This window comes from Mobula birostris, chromosome 5, assembly GCF_030028105.1.
Source record: "Mobula birostris isolate sMobBir1 chromosome 5, sMobBir1.hap1, whole genome shotgun sequence".
Lineage (NCBI taxonomy): Eukaryota > Metazoa > Chordata > Chondrichthyes > Myliobatiformes > Myliobatidae > Mobula > Mobula birostris.
Genome location: NC_092374.1, coordinates 179,956,858 through 179,978,097, shown reverse-complemented (window position 1 = coordinate 179,978,097; position 21,240 = coordinate 179,956,858). Strand labels below are relative to the sequence as shown.

The window sequence follows — 21,240 nt, the reverse complement described above, 5'->3', positions numbered from 1 at the left end:
CAATGAAAAATATAACTAAGTATAGCGTGACTGCATACAGGGGTCACACACCGACAAACATCGAAGAATACTGACTGAAGCTCAGAGGCACACAAACAGACTGCGTGGAGTCACGAGGGAATGTGGGGCTGGAAAGTAATCTGCAGGAGTAAACAAAACCAGAGATTAAACTAAGAAGAGCAATAGAAAAGCAAACCACTAGATAAAACAAATCCTACATAAAATAGGGTAGTGGTTGAACTGAGAATCAGACCAAGCAGTATACCTGGGCAGGTGAGCAAAGTTCCACTCAGTGAGCTCAGCGTCTCCGCCCTCCCACTGAGCAGAGGATGTAAAAGGCTGAAAGCACATACCACCAGGCTGAAGAACAGCTTCTGTCCTGTGGTGATAAGACTGTTGAACGATCGCCTTATATGATAAGATGGACACTTGACCTCAAAATCTATCTCGTTATAACCTTGCATCTTTTCCTAGGCTTGCCCTGAACTTTCTGTCATTGCTTTTCTTTTGTATTACCTCAATATACTGATGTGACGAAATGAGTTGATCTCTACCAGCTCAGTGTTTGGTGGTGATTTCATCAGGGAGAGGTGGAAAAGGGAAGACCAGGCAACATTACTCACGCCTTTGAAGACTCTATCCATTCCATCTCGTTATTCCTCTGATCCGACACTTTGCTGCTGAACGTACAGCGTTTGAACTTGTGGTTCTTGCTGCCCAGCTCCCATTCTCCCTCCTCTTTCTCTGACTGCAACTCGTGATTAGCCAGCAGGGTTCTAGCTCTTCTGTGTGCTGCAGCAGGAAGCCTGCTGCTGCTCCCTGACGGAGAGTCCGTGCCGCTGAAGAGGTCGGCGTCAGCGTCCTCCTCGAAACTGTCGATGCTGTAAAGGAAGACAGCATCACATTCAGAAACGGAGGCACTGGATATGTGCTGTTGTGTGGGAGAGAGCAACTGAGAGATGGGGGGTTTACAGCAGGGCACGGATACTCAAGAAGGTGAATGCTTACATGCACATCACTTCACGGACCCACAACATTGTGGAAAAATGCCCAAGTACAGTAAAACTCAGATAATCCACTCTCCAGAAATCCCAATGATTTAACATCCAGTGAGTATGCAAACTAGCAACTGGTCAATCACACAAACCAGTCTTACTTCCATGGACTCTTTCTACACTTCCCACTGCCTCAGGAAAGCAGCCAACATAATCAAACTCTTCACTCAGCCCAGACATTCCCTCTTCTCCTCCTTTCCATTGGGCAGAGATACCAAAGGCTACCCAACTCTAACTCAGGTTGGAAGAACAACACCTTATATTCCGTCTGGGTAGCCTCCAACCTGATGGCATGAACATCGACTTCTCTAACTTCCACTAATGCCCCACCTCCCCCTCGTACCCCATCCGTTATTTATTTTTATACACACATTCTTTCTCTCACTCTCCTTTTTCTCCCTCTGTCCCTCTGACTATACCCCTTGCCCATCCTCTGGTTCCCCCCCCACTGTCTTTCTCCCTGGACCTCCTGTCCCATGATCCTCTCATATCTCTTTTGCCAATCACCTGCCCAGCTCTTGGCTCCATCCCTCCCCCTCCTGTCTTCTCCTATCATTTTGGATCTCCCCCTCCCCCTCTCAAATTTCTTACTAGCTCTTCCTTCAGTTAGTCCTGACGAAGGGTCTCGGCCTGAAACGTCAACTGTACCTCTTCCTAGAGATGTTGCCTGGCCTGCTGTGTTCTCCAGCAACTTTGATGTGTGTTGCTTGAATTTCCAGCATCTGCAGAATTTCTGTTGTTTGCATTCTATCCCACAGTTATGAGACTACTGAACCAAGGATGAACTCTGAACCCCACTATCTTCCTCATCATGTGATTTGAGAGCAAGAGCGCTTGACATCAACCGTGGTCCTAAGATGTCCATTTGAAGCTGAACTCTATGGGCAACGCGATGAAATGGCAGTTGGAGTTCAATCTCATATAAAAGCAGACTGTTGTGGTTGTTGGAGGTCACACATCCCACCCCAGGAGTTCCTCGGGGCAAAGGTCCAACCTAAACATTTTTTCTCTACTAGTTTCCTTCTGTCACAAGGTCAGAAATTGGGGGGGGGGGGGGGAGCAGCATAGGATAGACAAAACCACAAAGAAGGTGCAGCAACATCTTTATTTTCTTAGACGTTTAAGGAGATCCAGCAGGTCACCGAAGAGTCTGACAAACTTCTGCAGATGTACAGCGGAAAGCATTCTATCTGGGTTTATTTGGTATGGAGGCTCTAATGCACTTTAATGCACGGGGCTAAAAAGAGTAGTGGACTCAGCCAGTTCCATCACAGGTACGGCTCTCCCATCGAGAATATCTACAAGAGAATATATCTCAGATATTACCGTTCCATAATTAAGATCCCTTACCGTCTGGACCTTGCTCTTCTTCTCATTACCACCATTAGGCGGGAGGTACAGGAGCCTAGAGACCCAAAACCTCAAGGTTCAACAACACGTTCTTCCCCAATGCCATCAAGTTCCTGAACTGACCTGAAAAACCCAAACACTACCTCAGATTACATCTCTCCCCTCTCCCCCTCTCTCAACTTGCACTAAATGTTTCTATCTATATTTTGTCACAGAAGTTATGGACAATTTATGTAAATTGAAGTTTGTTACCTTATTTTTGTCATATTCGTAATGTACCGTGCTACTGCTGCAAAAAGCAAATTTTCATTACATTTATACCTTGAGTAAGTACGTTGACAATAAACTTGAACTCGGCAAAAAAAAAAAAAACCTGAATCTCACTGAAGATTGCACAATGTTGAATTCTATTCACCACCTCGGTAAATGAAGCAGTCCATGCCTGTGTGTAGCAGGATCTGGACAGCATTCAGGAAGCACCTATACCACAGAATTACCAAGCATTAAAATCTTAAATAAGGTATGCTCCAACCAACTACCCTTCCCGTTCAACACATATATAATGCTAGAGGAACTTAGCAGGTCAGGTAGTATATGAAAAAGAGCACAGTTCACGTTTTGGACCAAGGCCCTTCATCAGGACTGGACTCCACTCATCCAGCATTCTGTGTGTGTTGTTTGGATTTCCAGCATCTGCAGATTTTCTCTTGTTTCTGATTAGACCCTTCTCATTCGATTGCTTTGCTATTGCTCAGCCCCCACCAGCAACACCCTGAGAATTACCACCGAAACTTAACCAAATCAACGGCGTAAATACAACGGCAGAGCAGAGGCTGGCTGTTCTGTAGCGAGTGACTCACCTCCTAACATCTCAAAGCAGTTCCACCATCACCTAGGAACATGTTACAAATGTGCTGGAATAATTTTCCATTTACCTGAATGAGGACAGCTCCAACAAATCTAACAGCACTCAAGAAGCTGAACACCATCTCGTACAAAGCAGTCTTATCTGCAGCCTTAATCCATCGGCATGTGAACTGACTACAAAATGCACTATAGTTCTTCACCTAGCCTATGCCAACACCATATCCTGAATTCATGGCTTCAAAAAATAAAACATACAAAGTAGTCTCAGGATATTTAGTCCTTCAGACCTGTTCCAACATTCATTACAGTCTGACTGATACAGACTGATCCTCCATTTCAATAACATTCAAATTCTCACCTCATATCAAATCATAAGGGCCTTATTAGAATTAATGCACCAATACCCAGGATTAGGCAATCAAGAACTCAAGGGCATAGGCTTAAGGTGAGAGGAGAAAGATTTAATAGGGACTTGAAGGGCAACTTTTTCTTTTAGACACAGTGTAGTATGTATGAGGAATGAGCTGCCAGAGGAAGTGGTTGAGGCAGGTACAAGAACAACGTTTAAAGGATGTTGCCAGCATTTGGCCCATAACCTTCACAACTTTTTCTATTCAGGTACATGGAGAGGAAGGGTTTTAAAGGTTATGGGCCCAATGCTGGTAAATGGGACTAGCTTGGATGGGCATCATGGTCAGCATCAACTAGCTGGGCTGAACAACCTGTTTCCTTGCCCTATGACTCTATATCCCTTGTTCCATCCCAATGTTCAGAATCAGATTTAATATCACTGCTTGACATGACGTGAAATTTGTTGGTATTAGACTCTTGAATTAAACTTTAGTATGGTAAAGAAGAACTCAACCTCACAGTCCACCACATCATGGCCCTTACACCTTAATGTCTGCCCACACTGCACTTCCTCTGCAACAATTTATTCTGCCTTCTGTTTTTGCTCTTCCCGTACTTCAGTGCAATTGTGATTTGAAATAATCAGCTTTATTGTACTCAATCTGTCCAGCCCCATCAGAATTCTGGACCTTTCAAACTCCTGTTACCTTTCTACAACCTCCCTCATTGCTGTACAAGAAATGATCCCTGCAGTTACCTGCTATCATTCCAAGAACATCCTCCACCCTAGGTTGTCCTATCTGTTGACCAATTAATGATACATGCAAGTACCTCACCACCCCCCTCCACAATCCCACACAATTTGATTCTGCACACCATTTTCTTTTTTGGGAACTTATCAAAGACGAAATCCAAATTGAGCATAACCACATCCCCTCACCCACTACACAAACAAGAGAAAATCTGCAGTTGCTGGAAATCCAAGCAACATGCACAAAATACTGGAGCAACTCAGCACGCCAGACAGTATCCATAAAAAAAAAGAATAGAGTCGGTGTTACGGGCCGAGTCCTGCTGAAGGGTCTGAGCCCGAAACATTGACTGTACTCTTTCCCATAGATGCTGTCTGGCCTGCTGATTTCCTCCAGCATTTTGTGTGTGTTGCCCCTTACCCACTATACCAGTTCACATCCTAAAACAAACTCCTGTAGATTTTTGAACATAATTCCTTGCCTAACTCAGTGAATATTTTTTAATGACACAAGCACTTTCCCAGCCAATGATGTCAAGTTTTAAAATCCATCCAAATTTGAGGAATACTTCCATAACCTGTAACATTTTTCAATATAACAACTAATGCCTGGACTACTTGCAGAGCTAAGAAGGTTCAGCTTGTCACCTAACAATCTTTTACTGATGTACCGTTGAAAATATTCTGACTGGTTACAACATTGATTGGTATGGTAATTTGAAAGCCGAGGGATGTTAGAAGCTGCAGTCTGTTAGAATAACTCACAGGCACGTCCCTCCCAAACACTGGAATTATCTACAGGAGCGGCTACCTCAAGGAGACAACATCCATCACAGATCCTCACCATCTGGGCCAAGCTCTAACCAAAGCTACTATCAGGCAGTAGTTACAAAAGCCTGAAAGTCCACGCCACCAGTTTCAAGAACAGCTGCTTCTCTTCAGCCAGTCAGTACTTGAACCAACTTGCACAACCCTGATCATCTGCTCAGCATACTAACACTATGATCACTTTTCACTAAAATTGTTTTTTTTGGTCCAAATGGGTTTAATATGTAATTTATGTTTAATACATTATGTTTAATGTTTTTCACGTGAATGTTGTTTCTCTAATACTATATGCCAATGATGCTGCTGCAAGCAAGTTTTTCATTGCACCTGTGCATAAATGTACTCACACAAGTGGTAATAACTTTGATTGCCTCTTTCGCTACTCTGGGACACAGATTTTCAGTCCCATTAGTATTCCCTGCATAACATTGAATAACATTGCTCATTTCCTCCTTTTATTAGCTCTTCATTCCCAGCTTTCCTGGAAAGTTATTGGTATCCTCCAATCTGAAGGCAGGCTAATGTGTTAGTTAATGCTGGTTTGTGTTTTTTTTGTTCCCCGTATAACTCTCCAGCTTCCGCACATAAGGACCTTTCATGTGTTCACTCAACTATTTTCTTTCCATACTTAGAAGCTTTCACAATCTTTGCTGTCTTAATCAATCTCTTGGACCATATTGGATGAATCCTTTAGTTCGAAAACACAGGTTTACTATCTTTTTTCTGGCAATAGCTTATGATAAGGGGAGTAGATAAGGTCGATGATCAGAGTCCTGTTTCCAGCATGGGAGGGGTGGCTAAAACTAAAGGACATAGATTTAAGATCAGACAAAGAATACTACAGCACAGAAACAGGCTCTTTGGCCCATCTAGTCCATGCCTGTCAACCTGCACCTGGACCATAGCCCTCCATACCTCTCACATTCATGTACCTATCCAAATTTCTCTTCAATGTTTCAATCAATCCCACAACCACCATTTGCACTGGCTCACAATCATTCCACAATCTCATTACCCTGAGTGAAGAAGTTACCTTTAAACACTTCAACTTTCACTCTTAACCCACCACCTCTAATTCTAGTTTCACCCAACCTCAGTGGAAAAGGCCTGCTTACATTTACCCGATCTATACCCCACATAATGTTGTATACCTTCATCAAATCTCCCCACAGTGTTCTATGTTCTTGACCAACCTCCCGCTCGGGACTTTGTCAAAGGCCCTACTAAAGTCCATGAAGTCAACTTTCACTGCTTTGCCTTCATCAACTTTCCCATTAAGTTCCTCAAAACATTGGTTAGACACAAGCTACCACGCACAAAGCCAAGTTAATTATCTCTAATCAGTCCCTGTTTATCCAAATATTAAGTATCTGGTCCCTTAGAACACCTTATAATAACTTTCCCATTATTGATGTCAGGCTCACCGACCTATTATTTCCTGGCTTGTTCCTAGAGCCTTTTTTTAAAGAATGGATGAACATTAGCTACCCTCCAGTCCTCCCCACCTCTCCTGTGGCAAAGGATGTTTTAAATATGTCTGCTAGGGCCTTTGCAATTTCTGCACTTGCCTCCCACAGAGTGGGAGGGAACACGTTGTCAGGCAACTCTAACTTGCCACATGACAGCAAACACCCTCCACTTCTGTAATCTGTATAGGGTCCATAACTCGCTGCTGAATTGCCTCACTTCGAAAGACTCCGTGTCCATCTCTCAAGTAATTACAGATGCAAAAGATCCATTTTAGATGTCCTCTTCTCTTTTGGCTCCACACACAGATTACCACTCTGGTCTATCAGATGACCAATTCTGTCTCTCGGTATCCTTTTGCTCTTAATATATTTGTAGAAGCCTTAGGATTCTCCTTCATCTCGTCTGCTAGAGGAACTTCTTCGTATCTTTTAGACCTCCTGATTTCCTTCTTAAGTGTTCTCTTACACTTCCTGTACTCAAGAACCTCATTTGGTCCTGTCTGCCAATACCTGCTATGCACCTCCTATTTTTCTTAACCAGAGCCTCAAAATCCAAGGTTCCCTAAATCTGTTATCCTTGCCATTTATTCTGACAGGAACATATAACCTCTGTACTCTCAAAATTTCACTTTGGAAGACCTCCCAGTTACCAAGTATACATTTGCCAGAAAACAACCTTTCCCAATTCACACATGCCAGATCCTTTCAAAATTGAGCTTCCTCCAATTTAGGATCTCAAGCTGAGGAGCAGACCCAACCTTTTTCATAATTACCTTGAAATAATGGCATCATGATCACAAGATGCAAAGTGTTTTCCTACACAAGCTTGTGTTACCTGCCCTGTCTTATTTCCTAGTAGGAGACTGAGTACCCCACTCTCTCTGTAGTTGAGATTTTATGTACTGATTAAGAAACTTTCCTGAACACATGTGAAAACCTCTTTCCCATCCAGTCCTTCTACTGTATGGGAGTCCCAGTTAATAAGTAGAAAGTGAAAGTCACCTATCACAACCTTGTATTTCCCACAATAGTCTATAATCTCTACAAATTTGCTCCTCTAAATCCTGTGGACAGCGGGTGGTCTATAATATAATCCCATTAACTTGGTCATACCTTTCTTATTCCCCCTTTCTACCCATAGAGCCTCAGTAGATGAGCTCTCCTGTCTGTCATGTCTGAGTACTGCCATGACATTTTCCCTAACCAGTAATGCCACCTCTCCCCCTTTAATCCCCCCCCCCCCACTCTACCTGGCCTAAGACGATGGAACCCTGGAACATTGAGCTACCAGTCCTGCCCCTTCCGGAACCAAGTCTCATTAATGGTCACAATGTCATAACTCCATGCGCTGATCCATGCTCTAAGCCCATCCGCCTTTCATACAATACTCTTTGCACTGAAATGTACACAGCTCAGAGTATTAATCCTACCATACTCTATCTTTGGATTCCTAACCTTTGTTTGTAGCTTTAACAATATCTTTCTCCACACCACTACACTATCTGTTCTGGCGCTCTGTTTCCCATCTCCCTGTAACTCTAGTTTAAATCCCACCCTCACGTTGTGCAGCATTAGCAAACCTTCCCATTAAGATATTAGTCCCCCTCCAGCTCAGGTGAAACACTTCCCTTCTGTACAGGTCCCACCTTCCCTGGAAGAGAGCCCAATGATCCAAGAAACTGAAGCCCCCCCTCTTGCATCATCACCTAGCCACATGTTAAACTGTACGATCTTCCTGCTTCTGGCCTCAGCGGCACATGGCACGGGTAGCAACCCTGCAACCACAACCCTGGAGGTCCTGTCCTTTAACTAAGTACCCAACTCCCTCAACTCACTTTGCAGGTCCTCATCACCCATCCTACCCAAGTCATTGGTTCCTACATAGATCACAACCTCCGGCTGCTCAGCCTCCCATTTAAGAATGCTGTGGACTCGATCAGGTAAGCCCCTGACCCCTGGCACCCAAGAAGCAACATACCATCCAGGAATCCTGTTCTTGTCCACGTAACCTCCTTTCTGTTCCTCTAATTAATGACTTCACAATCACTACAGCTCACTACTTCTTCTTCTCTCCCCCCTCCCCGCAAACTTCTGAGCCACTCAGTGTCACTGTAACCTCCCTCTGCTAGGTCATCCTCCATCACCACCCCCCCACCCACGCCAACTGTATCCAAGCAGTACACCTGTTATTGAGGGGAAAAGGCATACAGGTATTCTGCACTTGTTGCCAATCCCCCTTCTCACTGTCACCCAGCTCTTGTGTTCTACACTTTGGGTCTGACTACCTCCCAGTATGTCCTACCTATCAATCCCTCCGCCCAGAACCAGAGTACAACAGTCCCAACTCCTTAACACAGTCTGTTAGAGGCTGCAGCTGGATGCACCTCTTGCACGTGTAGTCGTCAGTAATACTGGAGGTCTTCCTGCCTTCTCACATCCTGTAAGAAGACCACTCCACTATCCCGTCTGGCATCCCCACTGCTCTAAATGAGCAATAAGAGATAAAGAAAGAATAACAATAAAAGAAATCCATCTACGGCCTATGCCTCTCCTCGCCAAACCCTCAACTCCCCACTCTAATACTGGCCCACTTACACAATGGCTGTGCAGCTTAAACCTAACTTCTTTTCATTGGACCCTGCTAAATGCCTAATTATGTGTAAACCAATGCCTTCTCGAAAACTGTGGCATGCAAAATATGTGACTTCCCCTGCTTGCTTCTTTTAACACTCTTCCTCTCTCTCCCTCTATGTAATCCAATGTCTCCTTGGGAACTGAGGAGTGCAAAATGCGCTGACAGCTCCCACTCGCTTCTCTTAAACTCTCTATCTCTCTCTACAAAGCCCAATGTCTCCTCGGGAACTTTGGCACATCAAATATAAGAGAGATTTTAAAAAAAAAAACCTTAGGGACAACTTATTCCACACAGAGGATGGAAGATGGAACAAACTGTAGGACAATGTAGATATGGATACAATTCTAATGTTTAAAAGACATTGATACAAATTTACGGATTACAAAGAAAGGCTTATGCCGTAAGACATAGGAGCAATCATGGCTGATCCTTTTCTCCCCTCCTCAATCCCACTCCCCGGCCTTCTCCTTGCAACCTTTCACGTCACGCCCAATCAAGAACCTACCAATCTCTGCCTTAAATACATCCAACAACCTGCCCCCCCACAGCTCTCTGTGGTAACAAATTCCATAAATTCACGACCCTCTGGCTAAAGAAATTTCTCTGCATCTGTTTTTAATGGACACTCTTCTATCCTGAGAGTGTGCCCTCTTGTCCTAGACCCCCCCCCCCCCCACCATGGGAAACATTCTTTCTACACCTTCTCTGTCTAGGCCTTTCAACATTTGCAAGGTTTCAATGAGATCCCCCCTTTCTTCTAAGTTCCAGCAAATACAGACCCAGAGCTATCAAATGTTCCTCGTATGATAACCCTTTCATTCCCAGAATCATCTTTGTGAACCTCCTCTGAACCCTCTCCAATGCCAGCTCATCTTTTCTTAGATGAGGAGCCCAAAACTGTTCACAATACTCAAAGTGATGCCTCACCAGTGCCTTATAAAGCCTCAGCATCCCTGTTCGTGTATTCTAGACCTCTTGAAATGAATGCTAACATTGCATTTGGCCTCCTCACCACCAACTAAACATGCAAGTTAAGCTTTAAGGTGTTCTGCACAAGGACTCCCAAATCCCTTTGCATCTCAAGAGTTTTGGAAAATAGTCTGCACTTTTTCGAACATTGTATTTCATCTGCCACTTCTTGCCCATTCTCCTAGTCCGTCTAAGTCCTTCTACAGCCTACCTACTGCTCCACCAATCTTTGTATCATCTGCAAATTTGGCAACAAAGTCATCTATTCCATCATCTAAATCATTGATATACAGCATAAAAAGCAGTCTCAACACTGGCCCCTAAAGCACACCACTAATCACTGGCAACCAACCAGAAAAGGATCCTTTTATTTCCACTTGCTGCCTCCTAAAAATCAGCCAATGTTCTAGCCATGCCAGTAACTTTCCTGTAATCCCATGAGCTTAACTTGGTAAGCAGCCTCATGTGTGGCATCTTGTCAAAGGCCTTCTGAAAGTCCAAATATGCAACATCCACTGCATCCCCTTTATCTATCCTACTTGTAACCTCCTCAAAGAATTCCAACAGGTTTTCCTTTAAGGAAACCATGCTGATTTTGTCCTATCTTGCTCCATGTCACCAAGTACTCCATAAACTCATCCTTAACAATTGACTGCAACATCTTCCCAACCACTGAGGTCAGGCTAACTGGTCTATAATTTCCTTTCTGCTGCCCTCCTCGCTTAAGAGTGGAGTGACATTCGCAATTTTCCAGTCCTCTGGCACTACACCACAGTCCAATGATTTTTGAAAGATTTAGAGGGATATGGGCCAAAAAAGGAGCTAAGGAACTAGCTCCAACAAACATCTTGGTCAGCATGAACAAGTTGGAGCGATGGACCTGTTTCCAAGTTGTAGAACCCTGTGATTCCTCTTTAAATCTAATTCAAACTTTCACTTTCTTGCCTAGTCATGTTTCTTTCTTTTATCTCTGTGTGTCTGATAGAAGTATGGCTGGCATACACTGGGTGGAGAATCGGGATCTTCTCCCAGGTTATGTCAAATAGTAGGATGCTGCAATTTAAGGGAGGAGGAAAGTTTGTAAGAATTGTGCAGGGCATTTTTAAAAAATTATTTCACAGTGGTGGTGCCTGGAATGAGCTGCCAGGGTGGAAGCAGATACAGTAGAGACGTTTAAGAGAGTGACAACTACATGTATTTGAAGGGAATGGGTTATGTGTAGGCAGAAGAGATTTAGTTTAATGCAGCACCATGTCCAAGGCAGACATTGGGGGCTATAGGACCTGTCCCTGCATTGCTCTATGAACCAAAAAAAAAGGAATATATAGATTTTCAGTCCCTGTCTTTATCCTCAAACATAAATTTCCTTTCACTGAAACACACCAATCTGTCATAAGAACATAAGTAATTGGAGCAGGAGCTGGCTATGTGGTCTGTCAAGCATACTCCTTCATTCAATAAGATCCTGGCTCGTCTAGGTGTGGGAACAGCTCCACCTATCTGTCATTTCTCCATAGCCCTTAATTTCCCAAATGCAAAGACCTATCTAGCTGTGTCTTTAAGTACATTTAGAGAGCAGCTTCCATTGCTTCTCTGGGCAGAGATTTCCACAGATCGTTGCCAACTCATACCTCACACCTACATTGACTATTTTTTGGGTTGTTTTGAGGTCCTATAAGGAAACCACAACCTGCAGAACCTCTCTCCTGGTCGAAACGCCTGCGCAACAGCACCTTCGCTGGAAGGATTGTAGCAGTTTGAGACAAGTGAAGAAGGGAAATTTGGGATCAACAATAACTGATGATGTTCACATACTGAGGAATAAAGTACCGTACCTGCTAGGATGTGACAGGGTGACTGTCGATTCCGAGCCTGCTGACTGAGACGAGGGGAAGCTGTCCAAATCATCTTGTTCTGGGAAGAATGGCCAAACAACAAAAAAAAGTCATGTGACTGGGATCTGGGATCAGAGAAAGTACTTACATGAGGAAATCTTCTTCACCACAAGGTACCCCGAAGACCCTCGGCAGCAGTATAAAGATCCCGGAGCACAGCTGGAAAGTAGCAACCTTCAAGACAGCTTTGTGCACAAAATTTCCTACACTGCTACTGCTCTGTGCTCAACAGAGTGACTTGGTTTAAATTCGTTCCAATTGCATACCTTTCTGTACAAAAGCACTATTCTATATAAAGTATATCCATTGTAAAATGTGGTTACAGGCTGTCCCCAGCTCATGAATGCCCAGCTTGTAGTCACCCCTGCACAAGCCTGAGCTTCCTTAAATAATTATTAAATTCAAGTCTGACGTAAGTACACATGTCCATCCTACAGATGGCAGAATTAGTTTCCCTTCATCCTCTCTCTCTCTCTCTATTTTTAGTGATCATTCTCATCAGTCTCATGTGCTTTTGATGTTGTTGTTATAGCATCCTGGAGATATGGTTACCGCAGTTATTTATTTATTTTTAACATATTTTCTGAGTTATGGATATCTGTAAAAATTTTACCAGGCGATTGTTTCAGCATGGTTCATTCACACAAAGGGTTGGTAATTTAATTGCTCATTGAAAGTTGTCCCTAGTTTGAAGTAGAAATTGGGAAAGAGGGGAGAATAAAATTAGATTAATGTGGGATAGGTCATTGATGGTCAACACAGAGTTGATAAGACTGTAAGATACAGGAGGAGAATCAGGACATTCAGCCCACTGAATCTTCTCCACCACTCGGTTAAGGCTGATTTTATCAACCCTCATTCTCCTGCCACTCCCCATGACCTTTAACCGCTTTACCAATCAAGAACCTATTAATCTCTGCGTTACACTTGCAGACTTGGCCTCCATAGTACTCAATGGCAACAGATTCACCACCCCCAGGCTGAAGAAATTCATCCTCCTCTCAATTTTAAAGGGATACCACTTTATTCTGAAGTTGTTCCTCTGGTCGTAGACTTTCTCACTACTGCATACATCCTCTCTGTGTTAAGCCTATGCACACTTTTAAATATCCAGTAGATTTCAATCAGATTCCACACCCCCACCCACCCCCAATTCATTCCTTCTGAAATCTACAAGTACAGGCGCGGATACATTCTCCTCATACATCAAGACCTTGGTGAAGCAAAGGACCAGTTTCGGTGCTGATTAACCCTATGACACTGGCAACACTTCATAGTTATAAACGTTCTATCGAAACCTTTATTTTGCAAAGCCCCCAGGAAAATTCAGTACTCAGACAGCACAGAAACAGGCCCTTCAGCCCATTATGTCCATCCAACTACACTTTTCTGCACTGGACAATGTCAGGTTGAACAGCTTCTGGGCAAGAGTCAGGTGTTTAAGTGATGGTGACACACGAAATAGCTAACGGTCGCCACCAAAAGTTTCTTGGAAGTTTCAGTTGGATGCAGAAGAAGGGCTGTGGACAGGTTACTGACCCTTATAAAGAACACTCTGGCAAAGTCACATTTATTAATGGTCGTCAGTGTTACACCCAACCCACCCCCTCCCGTGTCCTTTTAAGTTACTGAGAGATGTTTAAACGATACCAGACTCAATGAGAATCAACCACCAGAGGGTCTAATCTCACCAGGTCATCAAGACAGATATGTCTTGACCCAACAGTCAACTGTCCATTTCTCTCCACAGATATTGCCTGACCTGTTCAGTTCCTCCAGTGTTTTGTGTGTTACATCCTGCTTTTACCTATTTAAGCCAAGAGAGCTCTTAAATATTGCTTGTGTTGTCTGGATTTTGAGTCACACAGCATGATGAGCTCTTCGGACCATCAAGTTTGCATCAACCATCACCCATTTACACCGATCCTGCATAAACAGTTTTTTTTATTTTACCCATGTTCAGATTTACTCCACTTACCCACAAATTTGGGGGGAATTTTCAGCAACCATTTCATCCACCAACAAACACGTCGTTGGGAATTGGAGGGAAACCAGAGCACGCCGGGGAAATCCACACAGTTGCTTCGAAACCACAGGTCAGGACTGAACTGCCTCTGGCACTGAGGGGCAGCAGTCTACCGCCTGCCTTTCCTCTCCATTCCTTTCTCTCGTGTGACCTATAACCCGTGCACTTCAAAGGTCCAGAAGGAAATACAAACCTGTGACTGTGTCGCAAGTGATAGCTGCTCTCTCGTCAGGAGCAGCTTCCAGGAAATCACAGCTCGGCCCTGGCTGATTCATCTGATTTTCTATAAAGCTAGAAAATTAAAGAAATACAAGTTAGCTCCTAACCCACTGGAGGCAGTGAGTGTATAAACAATTGAGTGAAATGAGACAGGCAAAATTAGATTAAGGAGGCAGCACTCTGCTGCAACTGTGGGCATTTCCTCTGGAAGCTCATTTCACATTGCTGTATGTAAAATTATTGTTGTGACATGTCCATCGTGGTAGTGTAGTGGGTAGTGCTTGACGCTCCCACTTTCACCTTCCACCGCTGGCTAGCTATCTTGTAACAAGGAGAGCTGAATGTGTAAGTCTTTCCCTGCCAGTACATAGCCTCTCCAACAGCAAGCCTCATGTAGTGCCTCCTCACTGGCAACACACGAAAACTAAACTCCTTTCAGGTGCAGGCTCATGAACCAAATCCCCAGCTACGGGTAAATAGCCCCACTGCCTTATGGGCAGCCTCGGGAGAGATGAAGGCTATAGGGTAAAACCAGACAGCAAATCCAGAGTGGAGTCCCTATGGTGGACGGACATCATTGAACATCCTTCCGGCAGCTCCAGCAGCCAAGCTGGTGCCAAACGTATTGCTTCATAAGCTTTCCTTTGGACTACACTGGTGAGGCTGAGAGGGGGATCTTGATGACTGGGCATCTCAGGATCTCCATACCTTCTGCCCAGGCTTGTGATGATGATCATCAGCCATTGTCCTTCGAGACAGACGGATGGATGCCAACCACGTAAAACGTAATGAACAAGAAACTTATCTTCAGTTCCCCTTTAAATTTCACCCGCACCTTAAATCTGAGCCCCCTTTTCTACACTCGCTTGTGCTGAGAAGTTGACTATCCATTCAATTTATCCCCCTTATGACTTTATGTTTCTCCCCACACTCCCATCAACTCTCCAGGATTACACCACTTACCCACACACTAGGGGCAATTTACAGTGGATGATTTTGGGATGTTGGGGCAAACCAGAGCACCAGGGAAAAATCTAGAAAGTCACAGTGAGAACGAGCAGGTTGCACACGGACAGCACCAGAGTTCGGGATTGAACCCCACCTCTGGAGCTGAGAGGCAGCAGCTCTAACCGCTGTGCCACAGAGCCAAAGGATTTGCCTAGACAGTAGTCCCAAAGTGGACTAAGGAGATCTGCAGCAGAACAAAGATTGAGCTGGCCTTATAGAGGTGTAAATCATGAGGGACAGAGGGCATGAGTGTACACAGTCTTTTTTCAGTGGTTCAAGTATCAAGAACTAAAGGACATAGGATTAAAGGTGAAAGGGAGAGAGGGGTAAGATTTAGACAAACTGAAGGATCAATCCATTTATTTTTACTCAGAGGGTGGTATTCATGTAGAATAAGCTGCCAGAGGAAGTGGTTGAAGCAGGTACACGTAGAAACAGAGAAAACATACAGCACAATACAGGCCCTTCGGCCCACAAAGCTGGGCCAAACATGTTCCTACCTTAGAACTACCTAGGCTTTACCCATAGCCCTCTATTCTTCTAAGCTCCATGTAGCCATTCAGAAGACTCTTAAAAGACCCTATCGTTTCCGCCTCCACCACCGCCGCTGGCAGCCCATTCCATGCACTCACCACTCTCTGCGTAAAAAACTTACCCCTAACATCTCCTCTGTACCTACTTCCAAGCACCTTAAAACTGTGCCCTCTCATGCTAACCATTTCAGCCCTGGGGAAAAGCCTCTGACTATCCACACGATCAATACCTCTCATTATCTTGTACACCTCTAATAAGTCATCTGTCATCCTTCGCCACTCCAAGGAGAAAAGACCGAGTTCACTCCACCTATTCTTATAAGGCATGCTCCCCAATCCAGGCAACATCCTTGTAGATCTCCTCTGCACCCTTTCTATGGCTTCCACATCCTTCCTGTAGTGAGGCGACCAGAACTGAGCATAGGACTTCAAGTGGGGTCTGACCAGGGTCCTATATAGCTGCAACATTACCTCTCTGCTCTTAAACTCAATCCCACAATTGATGAAGGCCAATGCACTGTATGCCTTCTTAACCACAGAGTCAACCTGTGTAGCAGCTTTGAGTGTCCTATGAACTCGGACCCACACTGCCAAGAATCTTACCATTAATACAATATTCTGTCATCATATTTGAGCTACCAAAATGAACCACCTCACACTTATCTGGATTGAACTCCATCTGCCACCTCTCAGCCCAGTTTTGCATCCTATCAATGTCCCGCTATAACCTCTGACAGCCCTCCACACCATCCACAACACCTCCAACCTTTGTGTCATCAGCAAACTTATTAACCCATCCCTCCACTTCCTCATCCAGGTCAATTATAAAAATCACAAAGAGTCGGGGTCCAGAACAGATCTCTGAGGCACAGCACCGGTCACCAGTCTCCATGCAGAATATGACCCATCTACAACCACTCTTTGCCTTCTGTGAGCAAGCCTGTTCTGGATCCACAAAGCAATTTCCCCTCGGATCCCGCGCCTCCTTACTTTCTCAATAAGTCTTGCATGGGGTACCTTATCAAATGCCTTGCTAAAATCCATATGCACTACATCTACGGCTCTACCTTCATCAATGTGCTTAGTCACATCCTCACAAAATGTAATCAGGCTAGTAAGGCACGACCTGCCTTTGACAAAGCCATGATGACTATACCTAAGCAGATTATGCCTCTCCAAATATACATAAATCCTGCCTCTCAGGATCTTCTCCGTTAACCTACCAACCACTGAAGTTAAGACTCACTGGCCCATAATTTTCTGGGTATCCCTACTCTCTTTCTTGAATAAGGGAACAACATCCACAACCCTGGAACCTCTCCCGGCCTCATTGATGATGCAAAGATCATTGCCAGAGGCTCAGCAATCTCCTCCCTCACTTTCCACAGTAGCCAGGGGTACATCCCCTCCAGTCCCAGTGACTTATCCAACTTGATGCTTTCCAAAAGCTCCAGCACATCCTCTTTAATATATACATTCTCAAGCTTTTCTTAATATCTACATTCTCAAAGTACAATAACAACTTTTACAAAATATTGTAGATACATGGATAGACGAGGTTTAAAGGGGATATGGGCCACATGCTGGTCTTGGACATCCTGGACCAATTGGGCCATAGGGCCTGTTCCCAAAAGATATAGAAGAATTAGGCCATTTGGCCCATTGAGTCTGCTCCATCATTTAATCATGGCCGATCCATTTTTCCTACCTCCTCCTCCCTCATATCCCTTCATGCCCTGACCAATCAAGAATCTATCAGCCTCTGCCTTAAATATAAAGACTTGGCTTCCACAGCTGTCTGCGTCAACAAATTCCACAGATTCACTGCTCTCTGGCTAAAGAAATTCCTCATCATCTCCATCCTAAAAGGATGCCTCTCTATTCTGAGGCTGTGTCCTCTGGTCTTAGACTCTCCCACCATAGGAAACATCCTTTCAAAGGTTTCAAAGATACATTTAATATCAGAGAAATGTATACAATATACATCCTGAAAAGCTTTTTCTCCACATTCATTCTCTCAAGGCCTTTCACTCCTTTCATTTCTTCTACCAAAGTGCATGACCATACACTTCCCGGCACTATTCCATCTGCCACGTATTTGCCCATTCTCCTAATCTAAGTCCTTCTGTAGCCTCTCTACTTCCTCAAAACTATTTGCCCCTCCACCCATCTTCATATCATCTGTAAACTTTGCAACAAAGCCATCAATTCCATCATCCAAATCACCGACATATAATGTAAAAAGTATCAGGCCCAATACAGACCTCTGTGGAACACCACTAGTCACCGGCTGCCAACCAGAAAAGGCTCCCTTTATTCCCACTCTTTGCCTCCTGCCAATCGGCCACTGTTTTATCCATGCTAGAATGTTCCCTGTAATACCATGGACTCGTTGCTTGTTAAGCAGCTTCATATGTGGCAGGTTGTCAAAGGCCATCTAAAAATCCAAGTACACAACATCAACCGAATCTCTTTTATCTATCCTGCTTGTTATTTCTTCAAATAATTCCAACAGATTTGTCAGGCAAGATTTTCCTTGAGGAAACCATGCCGACTATGGTCTTTTTTATCATGTACCTCGAAACCACATCCACAACAATCAACTCCATCTTCCCAACCACTGAGAGCAAACCAACTGGCCGATAATTTCCTTTCTACTGCTTCTTTCCCTTCTTGAAGACTGGAGTGACATTTGCAATTTTCCAGTCTTGCAGAATCATTCCAGAATGTAATGATTCCTGAAAGACCATTGCTAATGTCTCCACAATCTTTGAGCCTCCTCTTTCAGATCCCTGGGCTATACACCAGCTGATCCAGGCGACTCATCTACCTTCAGACCATTCAGTTCCCCCAAGAACCTTCTCCCTAGTAATGGTAACTTCACAAACTTCACGACTCCTCACACCTGGGATTTCCACCATACTGCTAGTGCCTTCCACAGTGAAGACTGATGCAAAATACTTATTCAATTCATCCCCCATTACTATCTCTCCAGCATCATTTTCCAGCAGTCCGATATCCATCTTTGCCTCTCTTTTACACTTTATGTATCTGAAGAAACTCTTGATATCCTCTTTAATTTTATTAGCTAGCCTACTTTTGTATTTCATCTTTACCATCTTAATGACTTTTCAGTTGCCTTCTGTTGTTTTTTTTTTTTACAAGCTTCCCAATCCTCAGACTTTCCACTAATTTTAGACCTATTTATGGCCTCCCTTTGGCTTTTATGTTTCTGTGTTGTATGATTCTACACCTCTTGATTACCTACATCTAGAAATCCATTTTCATTTTAAATTTCAATGCCAGTGGGATAGGTACACAGATAGGACAGGCTTAGAGATGCTTGGCTAAATACAGGCAAATGGGACGACTGTAGATGGGCGTCTGGTTGGCATGGAGTAGATGGGTTGAATGGCCAACTTCCATGCTGAATTATGAGGATATTGTTGGGACTCAAGGCAAGCAATTCTGGAAGGAAATTGAGCAGACTTCATTCACCAGGGCATAAGAGAGTGAAAGGTGACCTCATAGAAGTGTATAAAATCATGAGGAGCATAGATAAGGTGAATGCACACAGTTTTTTACCCAGGGTTCAGAAGCACCAATGAGCAGGCATATATTTTATAAGGTACTTGGACAGATACATGGATAGGAGAGGTTTTACAGAGATAGAGATCAAACCTGGGAAAGTGGGACTAGCTTGGATGGGCATCTTAGTCAGCATGGACCAGATGGGCCAAAGGGCCTGTTTCCATGTTGCATGGCTCGTTACAGTATTCACTGCACTTTCTCTGCAGCTGTTACCTTCATTCCGCATTCAGATATGGTTTCAGGGGCTTAAGGAGGTTTAATGGCACCTAATGGTGACATCTTTACTTGCATCTTCGGAAACAGCTCTATTTTCCCTGTCGGGGTTCTTTAGAAGACCCTGACCTGGAGTTACACGCTGACTACGGTTCTTTGCGGGAATGGGACCTGCTCTCGGGATTTCATGACTGGCCGTTATTTGGCACGCCAAGGGCTCGGTCCAAGTTTCACTCACCTTCGGAGGGATGAGATCTCGTAGCTCTGGAGACAGGCAGATCGAAGGTCGGGGCCCGGGCAGATTGGTGTGTCATGGGAGATGGAAGTTCTAAGGCTGTGTGCCCAGAGACCTGAGATCTTCGGGCACAGAGCTCAGAAAAAGTGACGCAATGGACTTTTAACATCGTAAACCAGCGAGTTGTCTGTTATGTCTCCCCTCTTGCAGTGAAATGGAGACACCTCTTTTTCCCTTGTTAGGGGGAGGGAGAGCGCGGGTGAATTAGTCGTCTTTGGAGTACTGCAAGTCCGTGCCTTTACTGTTGCTTTGCTCACACTTGAGTGTTCAGTGGTGGGTGCCGATGCTTTTTCTTTTGCTGGTGGGAGGAGTGAAGATCATTGTTTGCTGCCGCTTACGCTCTGGAGGGAGGGGATCTGGGGGTGACTTTGGGGTTCTGTCATTCATTCTTTGGGGGCATTGCTCTGTTTTCGTGGATGGTTGTGAAGAAAAAGCATCTCAGGATGTATATTGTATACATTTCTCTGACATTAAATGTACCTTTGAAACCTTGTTCTACTGTGTAATGATTTGATCCCCACATGGTAGGCAAGACAAGCTTTTCACTGTATGTCAGTACGAACCAATACCAATACTCTGACTTACACGTCCAGCAGAATCTTGGCCATTTCCTCGTCGCTCCTCACCTCGAGACGAGTCTTCAGAGAATTCCAACGAACTCGCTGGTCACCGATGAAGATCTTGTGTCTCTGTCGCCTCCGCACATCTCGGCTGGCTTCTTCCAGCGGCAAGGGCAGCCTCGCCAGTGGCACCCGCTCAGCCGTCTGCCCAGCGTTATCAGATCCAACCTTTGGAAAAACAGGACAGCCACCAGCTGTTCCATGCCTGGCACTTCTGGAAAAACAAACAACAAATTATTTGGGTACAAAACCTCCCGTTTTTAAAAAAAAGACTTGGAATCAGAATTGTGCACCCCCCTCCTCAAACACCAAATTTCCACCAACCATGCCCACTGAACACTTTCGATCCCTTCTAGGTTCGGGAGAGAAACAGGTCCCTCAGCCTGTCTCTATGCTGATCATCTTGGTCATCAGGCAAGAACGTGAAAGAGCCAGAACAAAACTGCAGGAAGAACTCTGCAGGTCAGGCAGCATCAGTGGAGGCAGAAGGACGGTTGGTGTTGGTAACTGGTTTATTACTGTCACCTGTACTGAGATGCAGTGAAAAGCTTTCGTTTGCATCTCA

The 21,240-nt window shown here is 44.4% G+C and overlaps 1 protein-coding gene across 4 annotated transcripts in view; it reads right to left on the bottom strand.

The window, feature by feature from the left end:
* The window catches only part of LOC140198091 (uncharacterized), a 46,650-nt gene that overhangs the window by 19,263 nt on the left and 6,147 nt on the right, over positions 1-21,240 (bottom strand). For all 4 annotated transcript variants that reach the window (XM_072258979.1, XM_072258978.1, XM_072258980.1 and 1 more), the window contains exons 4-7: positions 20,641-20,889; positions 14,390-14,487; positions 12,111-12,189; positions 624-881 (exon numbers count right to left, since the gene is read on the bottom strand). In XM_072258979.1, coding sequence (XP_072115080.1) covers positions 624-881; positions 12,111-12,189; positions 14,390-14,487; positions 20,641-20,889 — 684 coding nt within the window. The remainder of the gene's footprint in view (positions 1-623; positions 882-12,110; positions 12,190-14,389; positions 14,488-20,640; positions 20,890-21,240) is intronic.